Genomic DNA, 18,926 nt, shown 5'->3' with positions numbered 1-18,926 from the left:
TGTTGTGAGATTGTTAACCATTGTCATAGGGCAACATTTGTAGTAACTGTTAAATGAGAAACTATTTTGTTCTGTAAGCCTTCATCTTAAGTGAGAGTAACAGCACAATTGGAAGAGCGTAGTCAATGTCACTGAACTGTGTATGTAGAAATTTTTGAAATGGTGTATCTTTGGCCATGTGTATTTTCACCAAAAAAAAGAAAGGTTGAGAAGTTAGCGGGTTCATATGTTGTGGGCTTGTTAACCAATGTCATAAAACAACATGTGTACTACTGTTTCAGGAGAAACTATTTGTTCTGTAAGCCTTCACCTGAAGTACAATAAAAAAAAAAATCACATGATCATCTCAACAGATGCAGGAAAAAAGCATCTGACAAAATATAACAGCCCTTCATATTAAAAACACTCATCAAACTAAGAATAGCAGGGAAATTCCTCAATCTGATAAAGGGCATCTACCAAAAACTCACAGCTAACATCATCCTTAATGGTTAAATGCTGGAAGCTCTCCCCCTCAGATCAGGAACAAGACCAGGATGTCTCATCTCACCACTTTCGTTCATTGTACTGGAGGTTCTAACCCGGGCAATTAAGCAAGAAAAACAATTTCCCAGCAATTTATAAAATTCTTTTATTAATTCTAATAATATTACTTATGGATTCTCTTGAATTTTCTACATTCACAATCGTGTCATCTGTAGAAAAGAAGTTTTATTTCTTCCTTTATAATCTGTCTACATTTTATTTCTTTTTTCTTGCCTTGCTACTCTGGCTAAAAAACAAACAAACCCGTTGCCGTTGAATCGAATGCAACTCACAGTGACCCTATAAGACAGAGTAGAACTGCCCCACAGGGTTTCCAAAGATCGCCTGGTGGATTCGAACTGCAGACCTTTTGGTTAGCAGTCATAGCTCTTAACCACTAAACCACCAGGGTTTCCACTCTAGCTAGGATCTGGCTAAAAATGAGAGTGGACATCTGTATCTTTTTCCTAATCTCAAAACAAACATTTTCAATGTTTAAACAGTGAGTATCATATTTGTTACAGCTTTTCAAAAAATCTTCCCTTCTATTCCTAGTTTTCTATAGTTTTTTTTTTTTTTTTTAATCATGGATGGATACTGCATTTTAATCAAATGCTTTTTCTCCATCTACTGAAATGATTGTATGATTTTCCTTCTTTAACCTGTTAATGAGGTAAATAAATTACAGTGATTATGTAATGTTAAACTAATCTTGCATTTCTGCTCTAAGACCATCTTGATCATAATATATTCTTTTTATATATTACTGCTTTGAATTTGCCAATAGGATTTTTACATCTATGTTCCTATAAGATTGACTGTACTTTTCCTTCCTGGAATTGTTTCTGTCGGGTTTTGGAATCAAGGTTATCAAGCCCTGTCCATTCAATTCATTCAACAAACACTTACTGAGCTGGTACTATGTGACCATCACTGTTCTAGGTGCTTGCAGTTAATCAGTGAGTGAAAGAGAAAGATCTCTCTTTTGTGGTGTTCACATTCTAGAGAGAGTGATATAGGTCAATAAAAAATATAAATAATACATAGAATTTGGACGTGATAAATGCTATAGAAAAAAAGAAAAAGGACAGTAGATAAGAAGAATTGGGAGTGCCAAGCAAGGGGGTTATTTGCAATTTTAAATAGGGTGGTCAGAGTAGGCTTCATTAGGAAGTGTTATTTGAGAAAAGACTTGAAGGAGGTGAGGGAGTTAGTCATGCAGACATCTTGGAGACCTGCTTCCTCAAAACTTGGAGAACAAATCAAAAGCCCTAAGGCAGAAGTATGGTGATGCGTTCAAAGAACAACAAAGAGGTCAGTGTAACTGGAGTGGAATGAATAAGCGGTAAAGTGTAGGAGAGGAGGCTGGGAGATTAACTGGAGTCAGATTATTTATAACCTTGCAAGCTACTGGAAGGATTTTGGTTTTCACTCTGGATGCAAAAGGGAGCCAGTGAAGAATTCTGAGCTGAGGAGTGAAATAATCTGAGTTATGTATGATAAGGATCACCCTGGTTTTTGTGTTGAAAATAAGATTATAGGGGAGTAAGGTAGATGAAAGAAGACATGACACAAGGCTATTTCAGTTATCCAAGTGAGACATGAAAGTGGCTCAGAATACAGTGGTAGCAAGGGGTAGAATCAACAGGATTTCCTGAAAGACTGACATGAGTTGTTGGAGAGGAGTCAGGGATAGCCTTGTCATTTGGCTTGAACAACGGGAAGGACAAGGTCCACTATCAAGTGAAGTTGATAAATGGCACAATGGTTAAGTGCTCAACTGCTAACCAAAAGGTGAGTAGTTCAAACCCACCTCCTACTCCGGGGGGAGAAAAGACCTGGCAATCTGTTCCCAGAAAGATTACAGTAAGGAAACCCTATGGGGCAGTTCTACTCCGTCACACAGGGTTGCTATGAGTCAGAATTGACGCAAAGGCACACAACAATTTGAGTACATTTGGATAGAAAAGCAGGAGTTCAGTTATGAACATATTGATTTTGAAACGTCTATGAAATGTTCAAGTGGAGACAACAATTGGGCAACTGGATATTACAAGTCTAGAGTTCAGGAAGGAGCCCTGGTGGCACAGTGGTTAAGTGCTTGTTCTGCCTGGTCTTTCCAATTACAATTCCTGCTGCTCTTTCAAAGGAGACCTCCTTTCTACCTCTACCAATTTTCTCGCTGTCTCCCAGTAGTGGACATCTGTTTTTTGTCAGTCCTGCACTAACTCCCTGCAGCCCCTACTCCATCTGCTGTTTATAAAACCATCTCTTTCCTATTTGGAACCTATCCATGTTTTTCAGATGGGGTTAACCCTAAGATTGCCCGTTTAGAGGCCCATGACCCAGGTCTGGGCAATCAGATTACTCTATTACCCTAGGTCACAATGATTGGCTCAAGAAGGGCCAAATGATTCAATATTAAACTAATCTTCCCTATCATTTGATGTATCAACTCTAGCAGCTCTTCGTCAGGAAATGATCAACCTAAAGGACAATGTATACCTGGGGCTGCCAGCACCTGCCATACTGACATCCTACAAAGAGGAAAGCAGAAGAAATGAGAGACAGAAAGAGAGAAAAGCGGTGAGCTCTGACAATATCATTTGAACATCTGGCTCCAGCCATACTATTTACTTGCAGACACTGGGTATATAAATCAATAAATGCCTTTTTGTTTTGTTTGTTTAGGCTGGGTGAATTGGGTTTCTAATACATGCTACCCAGAGTTCCAAGCATGTCTTTCTCATTCTTGTTTCTGAACCTTTGTTCAGGCTGCTTCCTCTGACCTTCAAAATGCTATTCACTTTTCAAGGCTAAAGTCAGTAAGGCCTCTTTGAGGTATTCCCAAATTACTCAGGCCCGCTATCATTTTACTTTATTCTGATACTCTACAGTGGATATTCTCTGTAACCATAAACTTTAGCATGTCTTTAGCTTTTTGTGTTAATCTGAATGCACAATTCAAACAGAGATATTACTCTTACTTAAACTTGCTCCAAACCATCCCACTTTGTGCCTTTGCTTACACAATTTCCTTTCTCTTCTCCACACCTCCACAGCACTAGATCCTAACCAGCCTGAGAAATTCACTCCACATCCCCCAAAATTCCTGATCTCCAGCCTCCATGTACTCTCCCTTCTCAGAATCCTACAGTATGTCATCTGATCTATTTAATGATAACAGGTAACTTTCTATCTCTTGTCCAAATAAGTTACTACCTCTTGGAGGGCAGAGTTCATAACTTACTTATGTGTCACATTATCTTGAACTACTATATACACTTATACTACTACAAAATATTTGTTGAATGAACAGATTTTAAAGAAAGTAGATATTTATGAAGCCCAAGTACAGATTCAGAACTGTGTTAGGCTCTACTGGCAATAAGAGTACTATCATAAAACATAGCCTTTTCCCATAAATGCAACTGTCTTTATGTTCCCAAAAAGACCTTCCCTCCAGATAGAGAAGTAAATTCCATAAGACTAGATTTACAGTATACACGTCTTCATGTCTTTTATGGCCACAACGCACCAAGTTAGGCACATAATAAAAAGGCAGTGATTTGCACTAACATGACAATTTTCTTGGCTGACAACATTTACTGCCCAACAATGATAGACTTTTAGTGTTAAGATCATATCAACTCATTCTAATATATAATGAATTGTGCCAATTGTTTTAAAATAAATTATATCTTAAGTCAAAATAGTTCTTGGTAATCTAGTATCTTTTCTTTTTTTAAGTATACGTAGTGACTTTCATACACTAAAAATTATAAATATATAAAATTTAATTAATTAAAATTTTTTAAGAGGTATGTCTCATTTCCAAAATATTTTTAATTTTAATTTTAAAAAACACTTGACAAATACAAAAACTAACCTCAGATCCTGAATGTATAGTCAGGAAACTTTCCACAGTAGTCAAAGTGCCTGTAAGAGTAGGAGAATGGTAAAAGTAAAATCAAATAAAATCTATTTACCCAGGACAAGTAATAATAAACTACCTTGACTCATTTAGGGGTTAGTTTTACTAAGCCTACAAGTGAGATAATCAGAGAATCTATACTGATAACAGTTTTACTACATTATTATAAATAGACTTAAGCAGCAGCTAAGGTCAAGTAAACAGTTACAAAGAGTAGTTTAGCATGAACTCTAACTGCTAGTAATGACAAAATCTTTTCTAGTACACCCATTCCTCACTTATCAACATTACCAAAGACCAGGTCATTACATGAAAATCAGCATTATGCGAAAACGGAGGATAACCACATCAGATCACAAAATGGAGGATGACTACATTATAATACAACTGCCAAATTATATCATTACATAACTGCCAAACCACTGAGAATCATCTGACACATAACCTTAACCATCATAACCAGTATTACTCTTGCCTGGCATCTTGGTGTTCGTTACTGCCAGATGTACGTCATTAATGCGCAAAACGACTGAACAGTAGATTTTTCACTATTGTCGTAAATGTGAAACATCAGATAACAAGATAGTGAGGAGTAGGTGTATTTAAACTGACAACACCAAAAATCTCCCCCAATAAAGCAAGAATTTCAGCTCACTCATTCTAGAGGGCCCACTGGGATACAGTGTTCTCAAAATAAGATCTACAAGAATTTTTCTAAGGTTCGATATTATTTTTCAACATGACACCTTTCAAGAAGGCGTATTAATAGTGACTTACAATGAATGAAAATGCTATCAAGATGGCCTTTGTGACGGCTTCAAAATACTTACAACAAGGCTATTAAAATGAAATAAAAATATAAGTAGTATAGGATAAAAACAGAAAATCAAAGCCAGAAAAAAGGGAAGAAATTAATACATTAACCACGAGGGCTAACATATAGGTATAATGGTTAAGTATTAAATTAATCTTTAAATTTCTCGAGACAAGAAAAGGGAAACATAATGGGGTTGGTAAATTCCTAAAATCTGACAAAATGAAATCTATCAATTCCTTAAGAGAGGCTGTTTTAATTTTCCTTTAAAATTAAAACACAGGGCTCTACAAAGTTAACACTGAGCAAAACAACAAATGACCACATTATCAACAATGATGTACAGCGGAAGAGAACTATAGCCACATAAATGTCACTAGTCTGACCACTGACAAAAACCAAGAACAGATCATTAAAGCATAAATCACCGAAAATGACTCTGAGGGCTGCTGAGAGAATGTGGCCTAGATATGTGGCTCTGTGAACTAACCCTATTCATGGAAAGAACACAGACCACCTAAAGAAGTATGTAATAACATGTGGGCCATTTGCATCCAAAATCACCTGGGGTACTTGTTACAAGGCTGATTCCTGGGTTTCAGTATCTGAAAAAAAATGTTTTAAGCAAATCTTAAAGTAATATTTCTCCCTTAAGAAAAGGGCTTATTCAAAGTAACAACAGAGGGATAACCTCAATAAGAAATATGTGGGACTATTACGAAGAAAACGTTCAAACTTTACAGACAAACAATTTTTAATAAACAGAAAGACATAGCAGGTACAAGAATTAGAAGACTAAATATTTTAAAGATGTTCAAGTCACATCTTTTTATTGGGAATTGTTCTAGTGTTTCATTATTAAGTATCATGTTGGCTATTGCTTTCTGACATTAAGAAATATTCTGTCCCTAAATTCCTAAGAATTTTAAATCAGTATATGACATGAATTTTCATATCATCTGAGATAGGCATATAGTGTTTTACCTTTGATCTGCTGATGTGATGATTATGTAACTTCTTAATATTAAAGATTGGCCTTGATACACGATTTTTTTTAAAATGCCTTTGGATATTTATTAAGATTTTATTTAGCTTTTGTTTTACTTCTAATTTTGTAAAAAAGAATGCTTTCTTTTTTTGTGTTATCTTTGCTGGGCTTTGGTTTCAGAATTATGTTGATTTTTTAACATAAACTGGAACACTTTCCATCTTTTTAAATTAAGTTTTAGAACAGTTTATGCGGCATTGGAGTTAACTATTTCAGGCCATTTTCTAAGGTCATCTCTCATAAAATGATACTTTTTAAATATGCACATTAGTAACTTGTGATGTTTTACCATAATAATGTTTTACTATAATACTGATGATTTCTTCCATTCTTAAATTACTGTCTGCATTTTATAAATGAGGTAAAAAAGATGACAAATTCTTTGTTCAGTACTTTCTAGCTTTGTTAAAAAATTTCAAACCTTTTAACTAAAATATTTGTATAAATTATACTTTTAAAAGTGCTAATTCCTAAACAAAGCCAAGTTTGAATTTAAATGGCTGTCAAAATTTTTTTTCCAGAAATTTTACACCTCTAATCATAAGTAGAAGAGTCCTGGTAGCACAGCGGTTAAGCACTCAGCTGCTATTCAAAAGGCTGGCAGTTAAAACCCACTAGCCACTCTGTGGGAGAAAGATGTGGCAATCTGCTCCCGTAAAGATTACAGCCTTGGAAACCCTATGGGGCAGTTCTACTCTGTCCTATAGGGTCACTATGAGTTGGAATCAACTCAACAGCAATGGGTTTTAATCATAACTAAATTGAGACAATGGATAATTCCTCATTTTAGAACACTTATGATACCTTCCATGTCTTGAAAAACAATAGCGTGAAGAACATTTTATTACAAATATGGCTATATTAAAAACAAAGCATGTGTTTTAACATTACCCAGTTATAACTATGTTCTTTTCCTAACTAGATTTTAGTTAATCACAATTACAAACATGAAGCCTTTCTATTACTACACTCATTTATTGCTTACTAATCAATAATTACCGTTCATTTTATTTCGGGTATACAGTACTCCCAGATCTGCTGGAATGGAGTCAAAGCCACTGCTTCCAATGATATAAACCCCTTTTTCTGCAGCTTTCTCATGATACTTCCAATACATTAGTTCCAGAAACTAAAAAGTCCAGGACAAAAATCTCAATCAGGACTATATAGAAACACCCATACCAAGAGTAAATGATTTACCTTTATTTATTTATTTTTATTGTACTTCAGGTGAAGGTTTACAGAACAAATAGTTTCTCATGAAACAGTAGTACACATATTGTTTTATGACACTGGTTAACAACCCCACAACATGTCAACCCTCTCCCTTCTCGACCTTTTTTAACGATTTACCTTTAAAGAATTAAACTTTGAAAATGCTCACTAATATGGCTTTGCAGTGAAATAGTAACTATTAAAACTTTTTTTTTTACTTATTCAGCAAATATTTACTGTATGCCTACCATATGCCAGGTAACAGGGAAGATATGCTAATCTTAATAACACTATTAATTTAATGACACTTCATTTTTTAGAATGACTTTTAAAAGTAAAAATAATACTGTAAAAAATCTAGAAAAGTACAAAAAAAGCAAAAAAAAAAAAATTACCCCAAATTGCATTACCCAGATGAACATCATTACAGATACACATCTATGCATATATAGAGATAAAAAGATAGATGGATAGAGTGGTAGGAAAGAGTTATGCTCCCCTCCTTTAAGGCAGAGTAGCTACATAAACAATCTTGAATTCTGCACAAGAGATTTGTCTCTTCTCCTCCCTTTGCCCGTTATTTTAATGGGTTATCTGTCTTTCTATTATTGAGCTGAAAGAGTTCTATATACTTTGGATCTTTATTAGGTTTTGATATCATTTATGGTAGCTTATAAGATACGTTGGGATATTTTAAAAACATAGAAATTGGGTTTTTTTGATTCATGTTTCCTACCTCTTTTTTTGTTTCATTCATGATTTCTACATGAATCAATTCTGGTAATTTACATTTTCCCACTATTTTCTAATATATATTCCCAATTGATAAACTCTATGTATTATACTGGCACACTGATAATAATCAGTAGAGGCTACAGAGACATATGACGTTATAGTTTTAAAGCCAGTGTAGCTTAATGTTTATTAATACACCAATTCCTGTAGTCAGGCAAACTTCAATGTAAGTCTTAGTTCTTATACACACTAGTTGCATGACTTTGAGCAAGATACTTAACCTTGCTAAGCTTCAATTTTCTCATCTATAAAATAGGGATGAAGATACCTACTTCACAGGAATGTTAAAAAAGTTACACAGAGCCCTTAGCACAGTGTCAGGGATGTGGTAAGCATTCAATAAATGTGAACATTCAAAGTTTTTAGGCTGAGGGGATTTTAAATTTATTTTTCTATAATGTTGTAGAAACCTGATTTTAAAAAGGAAATTCCTAATGAAAAAGTCACATAAGTTTGATTCTGAGACTTATAGACAATAAGTTTTAATTAATTTAATTTGCAACATGCAGCAGCTGTAAAAATCAGCACATCAGACTTGAAATAAATGAGGTTCTGGGGAAGACAAAAATCCAAGAAAACTGAAGCTAAGTCCTCACCATGAGTGCACTCCTTCAAGCTATCAGTGCTTACTTCCATAGGAATACCACCTTTATCACACTAAAAAGAAGTCATCAACTTCTAAAATATATCTACAAAATTACACTATTTTCCACTTCATGAAATAGAAAATTACGTGTTGTTAATTCTAGCTTTTTCATTTTCTATTTTCCATACCTGAGGTTCTCCAGAGATGTCGATACAACTAGTTCCATTTTCAATACATGCTTTTACTACAGGTTCTCCGTAAAATCGATACTGGGGGACAAAGAAAGCCAACAGTTTACTCTTAGTTAACAAGTTTAAATGAATGGAATACCACTTAGTCTTGATTATTAAGAAATCAAATGTTAATAAAGTAGCCTAAAGATAAGTTGAGAAAATAACATAACCGCACTCTATCACCTCACAATGTAAATAAATAAGGCACAGTGGCATTATAGAGGAAGGTGTTCTTACCTCTAACTGATGAAGACAAGGAAGGTTTTATAGAAGAAGTGACTCATTTGAGGTGAATCCTGAAGGAAGAGTAAGGATTTGCCAGGAAAAATAAAAATCTGGATAAAGGGAAAAGTATATATAAAGGTACAAAAAAGGCCATAGATGAAACCGTAAGCTGTTCAGGATACTTGAAGCACAGGGTGGAGACAAAGATGAGTTTGGAAAGAAACACTAGGGCCAGATCAGGAAAGACTGTGAGTGCCATACTAACAATGCCATACTAAGAAGTTTGGACTTTATTCTTCTAGATTATTACGCTCCCCCGGAGGATTTTAAACGGATGGTAGTGTAAAATCTACAGTACAGACGTATCACTCTGCTTGCAATACTGGAGAATAAAACTAGAGGCAGATAAAGAGATCAAGAAAGACTAGACTAAGGAAGTGGCAGGATATACTCAGGATAAGATATACTGAAAAGGAAGAAATGATTGGACTTCTGAGTCGCTGGACATGGGGCCAAAAGTCAGTGGTACTATTTGCCAAAATAAAGAAAAACAGGAAGAGGAGGAGGTCTGGGGAGGAGAAGTTTAATATTGGACAGAGTAGATATTCTGAGTCTTCTGATATTGAATCTCCCAACTTATTTGTTGCACAAACTCCAGGAATTAAAAATTTAAATGTATAATAGCTACTTAGGCCAAGATTCAGTCCCCTCAATACTTCAAAGGGAAGTATAACAAATATTTTTCTTTGTAAATGTAGGGTAAGGAGGAGGACAAACTCTTTTGATTTTCTCATTCCTGGTACCAAAAGATGGAAGAGATCATTTTATTCTTCCAGCCTTCAAGAAACAGGGTAAACAGACACTTAAGAGAAAAGGCAGGGCAATGCAAGGATTGACTTTTCAAGTAGGTTACATGGGCTGTCCTGTTTACCTAAACATCAACTCTACAGCCTCACTTCTAGATTCCCACCATCCTTCTTAAAAATGGCAGACAGCATTGGATACTGGACTGGCAGAAGCGTATTTGATTCCAGTCCCTCCTTTGCCATTAACCAACCACATAAAATTACTGAAGCAGTGTGGCACAACACATGGGCTTTCAAGGCAGCGAGATCCAAGTTCATAACCTGAATCTATCATCTGTTAGCTATATGACTCTATCTACAAATCACTTACATGATCTACAGAACTACACTAACATGCATTTTCAGCATACATAAAATAAAGTTGAAATTAAAATAAACAGAAGTTGAAGCTCTGTTTTCCTTCTGAGTCCAATGGATCATCCTTGGAGTGTGCAAGCACCCCACCATGAAACTCACTTAAGTCCTTCTTTAGGCCTTTTCTTAGTTATCTTACCCTAAAGTTTCTCAACTTGATTAGAAGTCCACTCTAGAATCACCTGGGTCACTTGTTGCGGATTTAATTGCATCCCAAAAATATATGTTGTAAATCCCAACCCCTATCCCTGTGGGAAGAGCTCTGGTGGCACAATGGTTAAGCGCTCGACTACTAACTGAAAGGTCAGTAGTTTGAACCCACCAGCCGTGCTGCGGGAGAAAGATATTGCAGTCTGCTTCCATAAAGATTACCTTACCCATTCCCATCGAAAGAGTCAATTCCCACGCATAGCGACCCTAGAGGACAGAGAAGAACTGCCTCAGGGTTTCCAAGGCTGTAAATCTTTACAGAAGCCCCAAAGCCACTTAACCACTGTTCCACCTGGGCTCCTCTTTTGTAAAAAGATTACAGCCTGGGAAACCCTACGGGGCAGTTTTACTTTTACTCTGTCCTGCAGGGTCACTGAGTTGGAATTGAGTCAACGGCATAAAACAACTACAGTACAACATACCTGTGGATGTAATCCCATTTGGGAATAAGATTTCCTTTGTGATGTTAAGGATGCCATCAGCGTAGGGTGAGTCTTAAACCTTACCACTTTTGAGATACATAAAAGGAGATCAGGCAAAGAAGCAAGCAAGCATGAATGGGGGAAGACAGATGTCACGTGGTGATCTCCAAGGACAGTGAGAAGAATGCTACAGAAGCTGAGACAAAGATTTTCCCCAGAGCTCACAGAGAGCCTTTACCTCGAGCCGGCACTCTGAATTCAGACTTTCAGCCTCCAAAACTGTGAGAAATTTGTTAAAGCCAAAGCCACTCACTTGTGGTATTTCTGTTCACAGCAGCACTGAGACACCTGTTAAATATACTGGTTACTCAGTCCCACCCCAAACCTCCTGAATCAGACTTTCTGGGGTAGACTCCAGTAACTTGCATCATAAATAAGGCTCACAGGTGATTCTTACGCACATTAAAGATGGAGAATTACCGTCCTAGACATTCTCCCTGGAAAATCTCATCTACTCTCCTGATTTCAACTACAACAGGTATGCTGCTAACTTCTAACCTCTATCTCCAAAGCTGCTCACTGGTAAGGTTTCTTTATCTGTGGTTTGTTAGAAAATTCAGGACGAGCAATAGCACTGGACGTGTGTCATAATTCATGCATAACACTAATTCTACTTTGGCTTCATTTTCCCTTTCCCTTTATTTTCTCTTCACTCTAATTTCCTTACTTAAAAAAAAAAAAAAGCCACTATATTGCATTTCCTCCCTTAATTCAAGGATATCTAGCAGACATCTCAGTTTCAACATGCCCGAAACTGAATTCATCATCTTTCTGTCTACACCTGTTCTTCCTCCTCCACTTCCTAGCACAGGGGACAATTAAGCATAGTGGTCAGAAGTAAAGGTTCTAGTTCAGAGTGCCTAGGTCCCACTCCTAATATCTATTCTGATACACTTCAACAAGGAAAGACTGAGACAAAACTGTGAAATGAAAATGGCTGAAGAGCACACTGGTCTAGAACATGAGCTTTAAAGTTAGGCTCTGCACTCACTAGCTGTGTGACCTTGAGCAAGTTACTTTACCTCTCTAAGCTTCAATTTCCTCATCAAAAATGACTCATAGAGACCCTACAGGACAGAGCAAAACCGCCCCACAGGGTTTCCAACGCTGTAAATCTTTACTGAAGCAGACTGCTGCATGTTTCTCTCTCAGAGTAGCAGGTAGGTTTTAACCACCGACCTTTCAATTGGCAGTCAAGTGCTTAACCACTGTGCCACCAGGGCTCCTCGATAATATAACAGCACGTATTTATTGGGTTGTTGTGAGGATGAAGTAAGATAATGTTAAGAGTTTAGTATAGTGCCAAGTACATAGTACCCAGTAAATGTTAGCTTTTATTATTTTTTTCTTATTAATAGCATCACTTCTATCAAGTACCCTTGTGCTTTTGAGATAAATGGACAGAGTCAGAGTAGCAAACCTTGATCTCAGAAGACACATCTATGTGAAGCCAATTAGCTTACAGATCAAAATTGCAATCCTAGTCTCCTCACTCCCAGTGGTCTCTCAAGTAGGTGTGCTTACCCCCAAGGAGTACACAAAACAATCCACTGAGTGTGGAAGTAAATGTTGGAACTTTTATTCATGCTAATTTTTATAGGAAACACAAAGAAGGCAATAAGTTTCATTAGTAGTTAACATATGGACTGACTACAGCATGTTCCCTGGGTGCATGTCAAGTGGTCATGTGTTGATTACGGGATACAAAAGGTATCCTGAGGGGAGCATGGGAGAGTTCCACAACACAGACAGGGCCGGAGTGAGACAGCCTCATTCAGTTAGACCTGTTCAGTGTATTGGGACTTAATGTCACAGATACCAACTGGCTTTAACTAAATGAACCCTCACAAAATAGACAAGTTGTTAAAAGATACCTGCAAATAATGACCCCAAACCAACAAAGTTGACATTTCATCTATTCCTAGAAGTATAAATTTTCTGTTATGTATATTACAAAGTAAAAATGACAATCCAAGTAGAGCTAAGGAAGGAGCAGGTTTTGGGGGCAAAAAATCTAGACTGAACCATCCAAGTAAAGATATCAAAAAGGAGGTAGTTAGATCTACTAGTCTGAAGTTTAAGAGAGAGATCCTCACTGGAAATATATCGTCAGCCTCATACAGATGGTATTTAAAGCAATGGCTTTCAAACCTTTTGACCACAAGCCATGCTAAGAAATTCATTTCACACAGCAATCCCATACACAAATATATCTAACTAAAGAAAAGTTTCATGAACCAGTACTTACTCTTATTATGTGTGATGCGTCCTGATATTTTCTATTCTAGTCTATTTGATTTTTTTTTTTTTAATGCTGAGACTCAACCCACTAAATTGATTTCACAATCTACTGTTTAAAAAATACCATCTGTGAGAGTGTAAATAGGGAAGAGTTTCTAAGGCATGAGCTCTGGAGGCCTCTAGCATTTTAGATGGGAGATGATAAAAGAACCCAACAGTGGAGATGTGACAAAGCCGGTGCACAGGAGAAAAACTAGGGGAGGGTGAGTATCCAGAAGCCAAGAGAAGAAAGGAAAATGTGATCAACTGGATCAAATGCCAAGAGATGTGATTAAAAAGAGGACTGAGAATTGATGACTGGATTTGGCAAGATGGGAACTTTGACAGAGTAGTGCCAAGTAGTGGCGCTGCCTTGGAGTAAGTTAGGATAAAAGCCTGATGAGAGAAGCTTTAGAGTAGGATGTGAAAAAGTGGAGATAGTGAGTAAAGACAATTCTTTCAAGGAGTTCTGCTAAAAAGGGTCACAGAAAATTGGAGCAGTAGTTGGAGGGGTCTGTGGAATCAAAGGAAGTATTTTTTTTTTTTTTTAAGACAGGAGATATCACATATTTGTATGTTAACAGAAATAATCCAGTAAAGAGGGAAAATGTGATGATAACTAGAAAGTGTGCAACTGCAGACTACACCCAATAGGAGCACAGGCAGTTTCTCCTTGCAACAAGAGGTAAGGCAGAGTACTGGGTTTAATGCAGGTAGGTAGGTAGGCAGATTTGGTATAACGAAGATGAAGAAATCCTCTTTTCACAGCTTCTATTTTCATAGTAAAAAAAAAAAAAAGCTAAAATCATCAGATGAGAGTAAGGAGAGTAGGATGCTAAAAGTTCGAGGAAAATGAAGTTGTGAAAGTGTTGCTTTAAAGAGGAGAATAAACTAGGAAAATGTAGTAGAACTGAGGAGGTGTTGAGGCCCCACTTGAGGTTTGTGACCACATACTCAAGAGAGACCAGTCAGCATGGTGATGTGCTTTCCTTCAGCCACACTGGACTACTCACGTACAGGTAAAGAGTAAGCACAGCGTTACAATAACCAGGGTCGGAGTTTCACCAGAGCACTGAGGAAGGGAGGACAAGTGAGTTGATTGAGGGTATATATAAGAGAGCGATTACAGCAATGGACCACGGAATCTAAGCTGGTGAAGAATGAGATACATCTAAATAAATGACATTTTAAATACAGTTTTATTTAATAACAGTTCAAAACTTTTTGCTTTCAATAAAATAAAATTATAAAAATTCTTCTAGATGCGTAGTTTTCACGTTTTGCCAATTGTGATGGTTTCCCCAGGTCAGTAAATGTCATCACCATTCACCCTGTTGCATGGGCCTAAAGTCTTGGAGTTATCCTTGACTCCCCTTTCACATCCAGTACAACAGCAAATGCTGTTGGTTCTTTCTTTCAAAATATACTCTGAACTCAATCACTTCTCACCACCTTTACTACCCTGGTATTTGTCTTGCTTGGACTATTCCACTGTTTGCTCCCTACTGTCTATTTTCCTCTCAGAAGCCAAATAACTCACGCCCTTGAGAACCATTCAATGATTCTTTGTCCCATTTAGAAGAAAATCCAAATCCTGACCTTGGCCTCTAAGGTCCAATCTAACTGCCTACCTCTCTCCCCTGTTCCCAGGGCTCCAAACACACTGGCCTCTCACATTCCTTAGTCTCATTAAGCATATTCTTAAGCACTTGCTATTCCCTGGAATACTCTTCTCAAATATTCATATAGTTTGCTCCCTCACTTCATTCAGGTCTCTGCTCAAATGTCAGTTCCTCATAAGGGCCTTCCCAACCAACCATCTCACACAGTATGACCCGTCAATCTCTTTATGTCCTTACCTTACCCTGCTGTATTTTCCTTCAAAGCACCTACCACTACCTAATATAATTAATTTTTTGTTTTGTCTCCTCCACTAGAACGTAGGCTCCATGAGGGATTTTCTGTTTTGCTCACCATTGTGTCCCAAGTGCCTAGAAGAGTGGCTTTCACATATAGTGAGCATTTAATAAAGATTTATTGAATAAATTAATGCTTTTTCATGCATTTTATATATATATATATTTGTATGGTAAATACAAAAAATATAACTTATAAATAAAAAATATATTGGGGATGCGTGCTCAAACATTTTTTATGGAAGGGGTGTACATTTAAAAAAAAAGCTTAGCAATCATAGCTTTAACCAGTGAATGAACCAGCACACGTTCTTTGACTACAGTATCACAGAGAACCTGCCACTCCCTCTCTCGGGAGACTCTGTCATATCCATTTGCTCCCCCTAAGAAGCGAAAACTTCATTATGGGGGTTAAGGCCATCAACCAACTCTTCTGTCCCTTGCCCTTATGTTTCTCTGGAATTTGAAATACCATTTTGCTAGCAATGAATGGATTGTTTGTTCTGATACAAAGAAGGGTTGATCACTTACTGGTCCTACACAATTGAGGACAACTGTTGCCTGTTTAGCCATTTCATCAAGTGAGGCTGGATTAGCGATATCACAAATTATTATTCCAACTTCAGACGGCAGTGTCGGTCTTCCTAAAATAAGAAAGAAATCATTTTAAGTAAATCCTGGTACAAGATTAGATCTGTGAGATCTTTTTATAGCAACCAGTGACAACAAATTTACCAAATATACTGAAAGCTACCTCTCCTTCTCAAACATAAGATAAAACTGTTTTTAACTGCGTTAAAAGGCTATGAAGAAAATGAATACTAAGGTTACTAAAAAACATCACTGATTTTAAAAAAAAAAGTTCTAACATAAGTATTTTTTAAATGACAATCCTGTGCAACATGACAATTTTACAGTCAACTTTAGATGCTGAAGTAGATGATTTTCCTGACTTCCACGCCAAGAGATTTATATTATAAAAATAACTTGTCAATTACAATTATACATAATTATGGGGGCTGGGGGAGTGTTACTAACACTGACATCATGAGAACAAAAAAGGACAGATGAAAAGTACAGTCTATGTAAGAACACCAGGCTCACAATAATCGGAATTAACTGAATCACTAGAGCAATGCAGGTTTTGGTGGGTCAGGATATGGTCCCCACACCTTGATTTAAGTGTTACAAATAATAGGTAATTAGGCTGTATCTGTACAGTCTTGTTGAGCAAGAAAGAGAATGGAAGAATATATTTTAATTGTGAAATTTTTCTTAGAAAAGTGAAGAAAGACAAAAACTCTTTGGTCACGATTCTGTGTGTTGGCAGTAATAAAAGTCAAGAGCCGTAGGAGAGTCAAGCCTACGTGGTATCTTTTACATTAACCGCCAATAAATTAGATTCTATATTCCCATCAAACACAAGGCTTTGTGTGGACTTATAAGGAAGTGGGATGAAACTTAAAACAGAAAGAATACAGCATACCCAGCACTCTAACAGGTGCTATTTATCTGTATGAGGGGGCTCTAGGGTGGAAAATTAAGACCCAAATTTAAAGGCTATTGGGTCCTAAATTAGATGCCTCTCCCCACTAGAATGGAAGCTGCATGAGGGCAGGTGTATGTGTGTGTGTGTCTCCCACATCTGTATTCCCCGTACTTAGAACAGGACCTGGCATAGAAAACACCATTCAATAAATATATGTTGGGTGAATGCTGAAGGACTAAGTAAAAGTCCAAACCAGAAATACAGACTTTCTTTTTCTGAAGAAGAGTAAGACTGCTGGAGGAATTTTACAAGCAAAAAATAAATAAAAACCACCAACATTATCTGTAAAACTCTTACGCTTGGCTTTCACACAATCGCTGTTGCTCTACTATCCCCCAAACGCAAGGCAGAGTACAAATACTCTTCAAGAAACCAATGTCAGGTTTTTCTATCTGAGGAAATGCCAAGAAACCTCCAAACCCCCAGGTGCCCCCGGCTGTAGAGACGATGGGGCAGAGAAACAAAGATTAAAATTCTTGACTATTTTTCCAGAAAAACGTGGCGGAGGGCGGTGGGACTCTAGAGATCAAGGGAGACATTCAAAAGAGGAGAGAGGAAAGAAATAAAAGGGGGGGGGAAAACTTAACAAATCTAGGGAGTGGAACAAAGACATGACAATATTTGAGGCATCGTTCCCCTCTTCCGGTCCTCAAACAGGGCTTGGAGGAGATCTAGGGTGCGACTGTAGAGGAGAAACGCTCATTTTCGGCGACTTGAACTCAGCCAGGGTTATGGGGGCTCCGGGATGAGAGCGGCAGCGGCGAGGGCGCCGGCTGCCCCGAAGCCCCGTCCCATCCCGCCGCCTTTTACCCAGCTTCAAGGCAGCCCTCTCCAGCACTCGCTGCAGCTTTTCCCGGCAACGGCCCGCCACGGCCCAGGGCAGGCGGGAACTCCGCTGCGGGTCCACCTGCTCCCGGGCCACCTCCTCGGCCACGAACTGGCCGGTGAAGCCTGAGGCGCCGAACACCACCAGGTGGAAAGGCCTTTGCTCAGTAGCCATGACGAGTAGACAGCAAACTGAGGCCTGGGGCGGGCGGACTTCACGGCGCCTGCGCCTGACACAGCGATCCCACTACCGAGCGCAGCAACCGCCGCCGTAGTCGCTGGCGACGCCTGCGCGCTGAGATCCCGGCGCGCCGCACGCGCTGTCGCGTAAAGGCCACGCCCACGCCCACGCTGCCTCTTGGTCGCCGAGGGCGTCGCCGCAGCGTTTCATCGTGTGGAGGCTCGGACCGAGCGGCTGCAGGTGGCGGAGGCTTTGGCGGGAGGTCTGCTTCCAGGGCTGGCGAGAGCATCCGGTCATTTGTTCGGCACTGCTCTGACCGCCTAAGGGCGGTGCATCGCCTCTCCCTCTCTCAGGCTGGAAGCGGTGGCCGAAGCCGGTTTTTCTTGTTCCCCAAGGGACTTGCGGAGGAAAAGAATGAAAAACATTCCGAGGATGGGAGGGGCCTGCCCACTCCAAGAACTCTCGAGGCATGTTGGCTGAGGGATATCTGCGAATCCCAAGTTGGGGTGGAGGATGAACGCGGGTTCTGGGGTCCCTACGGATCACCCCACCCCTTTCCCAGAGCCAAACTCTGCTGCGCCCTCGGCCGCAAGCCCCTAACCCACCACCTTGATGCCCATCATTTCAGGGGTCGCCCACCATCCCCACCACCACGTCCTCCCTTTCGTGGCCCCTGAAACAGTTGTTGATGTCACGTGCGAAAATAACTCCTAGGCTGGCCCTGCCATTTAACTTGTCAAGTAAAGGCGATTCAGAAACCCCGCAGAATGCAAAAAAAGTTTCTTGAGAAGTTTTCTTCATATATTCAAAAACGTTTTAATAAATACATAAATAAATAGGGGGGAGGGACAAATTCACCGTACAGAATTCCAAACTGTTTACCTAGCT

General features: G+C 38.5%; 1 protein-coding gene across 1 annotated transcript in view; it reads right to left on the bottom strand.

Moving 5' to 3' along the window:
* SCCPDH (saccharopine dehydrogenase (putative)) overlaps positions 1–18,319 on the bottom strand; it is a 51,689-nt gene extending 33,370 nt beyond the window's left edge. Inside the window, exons 1-5 of the mRNA XM_004375871.2 lie at positions 17,843–18,319; positions 16,015–16,127; positions 9,106–9,186; positions 7,321–7,450; positions 4,415–4,464 (exon numbers count right to left, since the gene is read on the bottom strand). Of these exons, the coding sequence (XP_004375928.1) occupies positions 4,415–4,464; positions 7,321–7,450; positions 9,106–9,186; positions 16,015–16,127; positions 17,843–18,032 (564 nt within the window). The 5' untranslated portion in view covers positions 18,033–18,319. The remainder of the gene's footprint in view (positions 1–4,414; positions 4,465–7,320; positions 7,451–9,105; positions 9,187–16,014; positions 16,128–17,842) is intronic.
* Between the last annotated feature and the right edge of the window lie 607 nt (positions 18,320–18,926).

The sequence above is a fragment of the Trichechus manatus genome, unplaced genomic scaffold (assembly GCF_000243295.1).
Source record: "Trichechus manatus latirostris isolate Lorelei unplaced genomic scaffold, TriManLat1.0 scaffold00039, whole genome shotgun sequence".
NCBI lineage: Eukaryota > Metazoa > Chordata > Mammalia > Sirenia > Trichechidae > Trichechus > Trichechus manatus.
The sequence above is the reverse complement of the archived record's forward strand: the minus strand, read 5'-3'. Positions and strand labels throughout refer to the sequence as shown.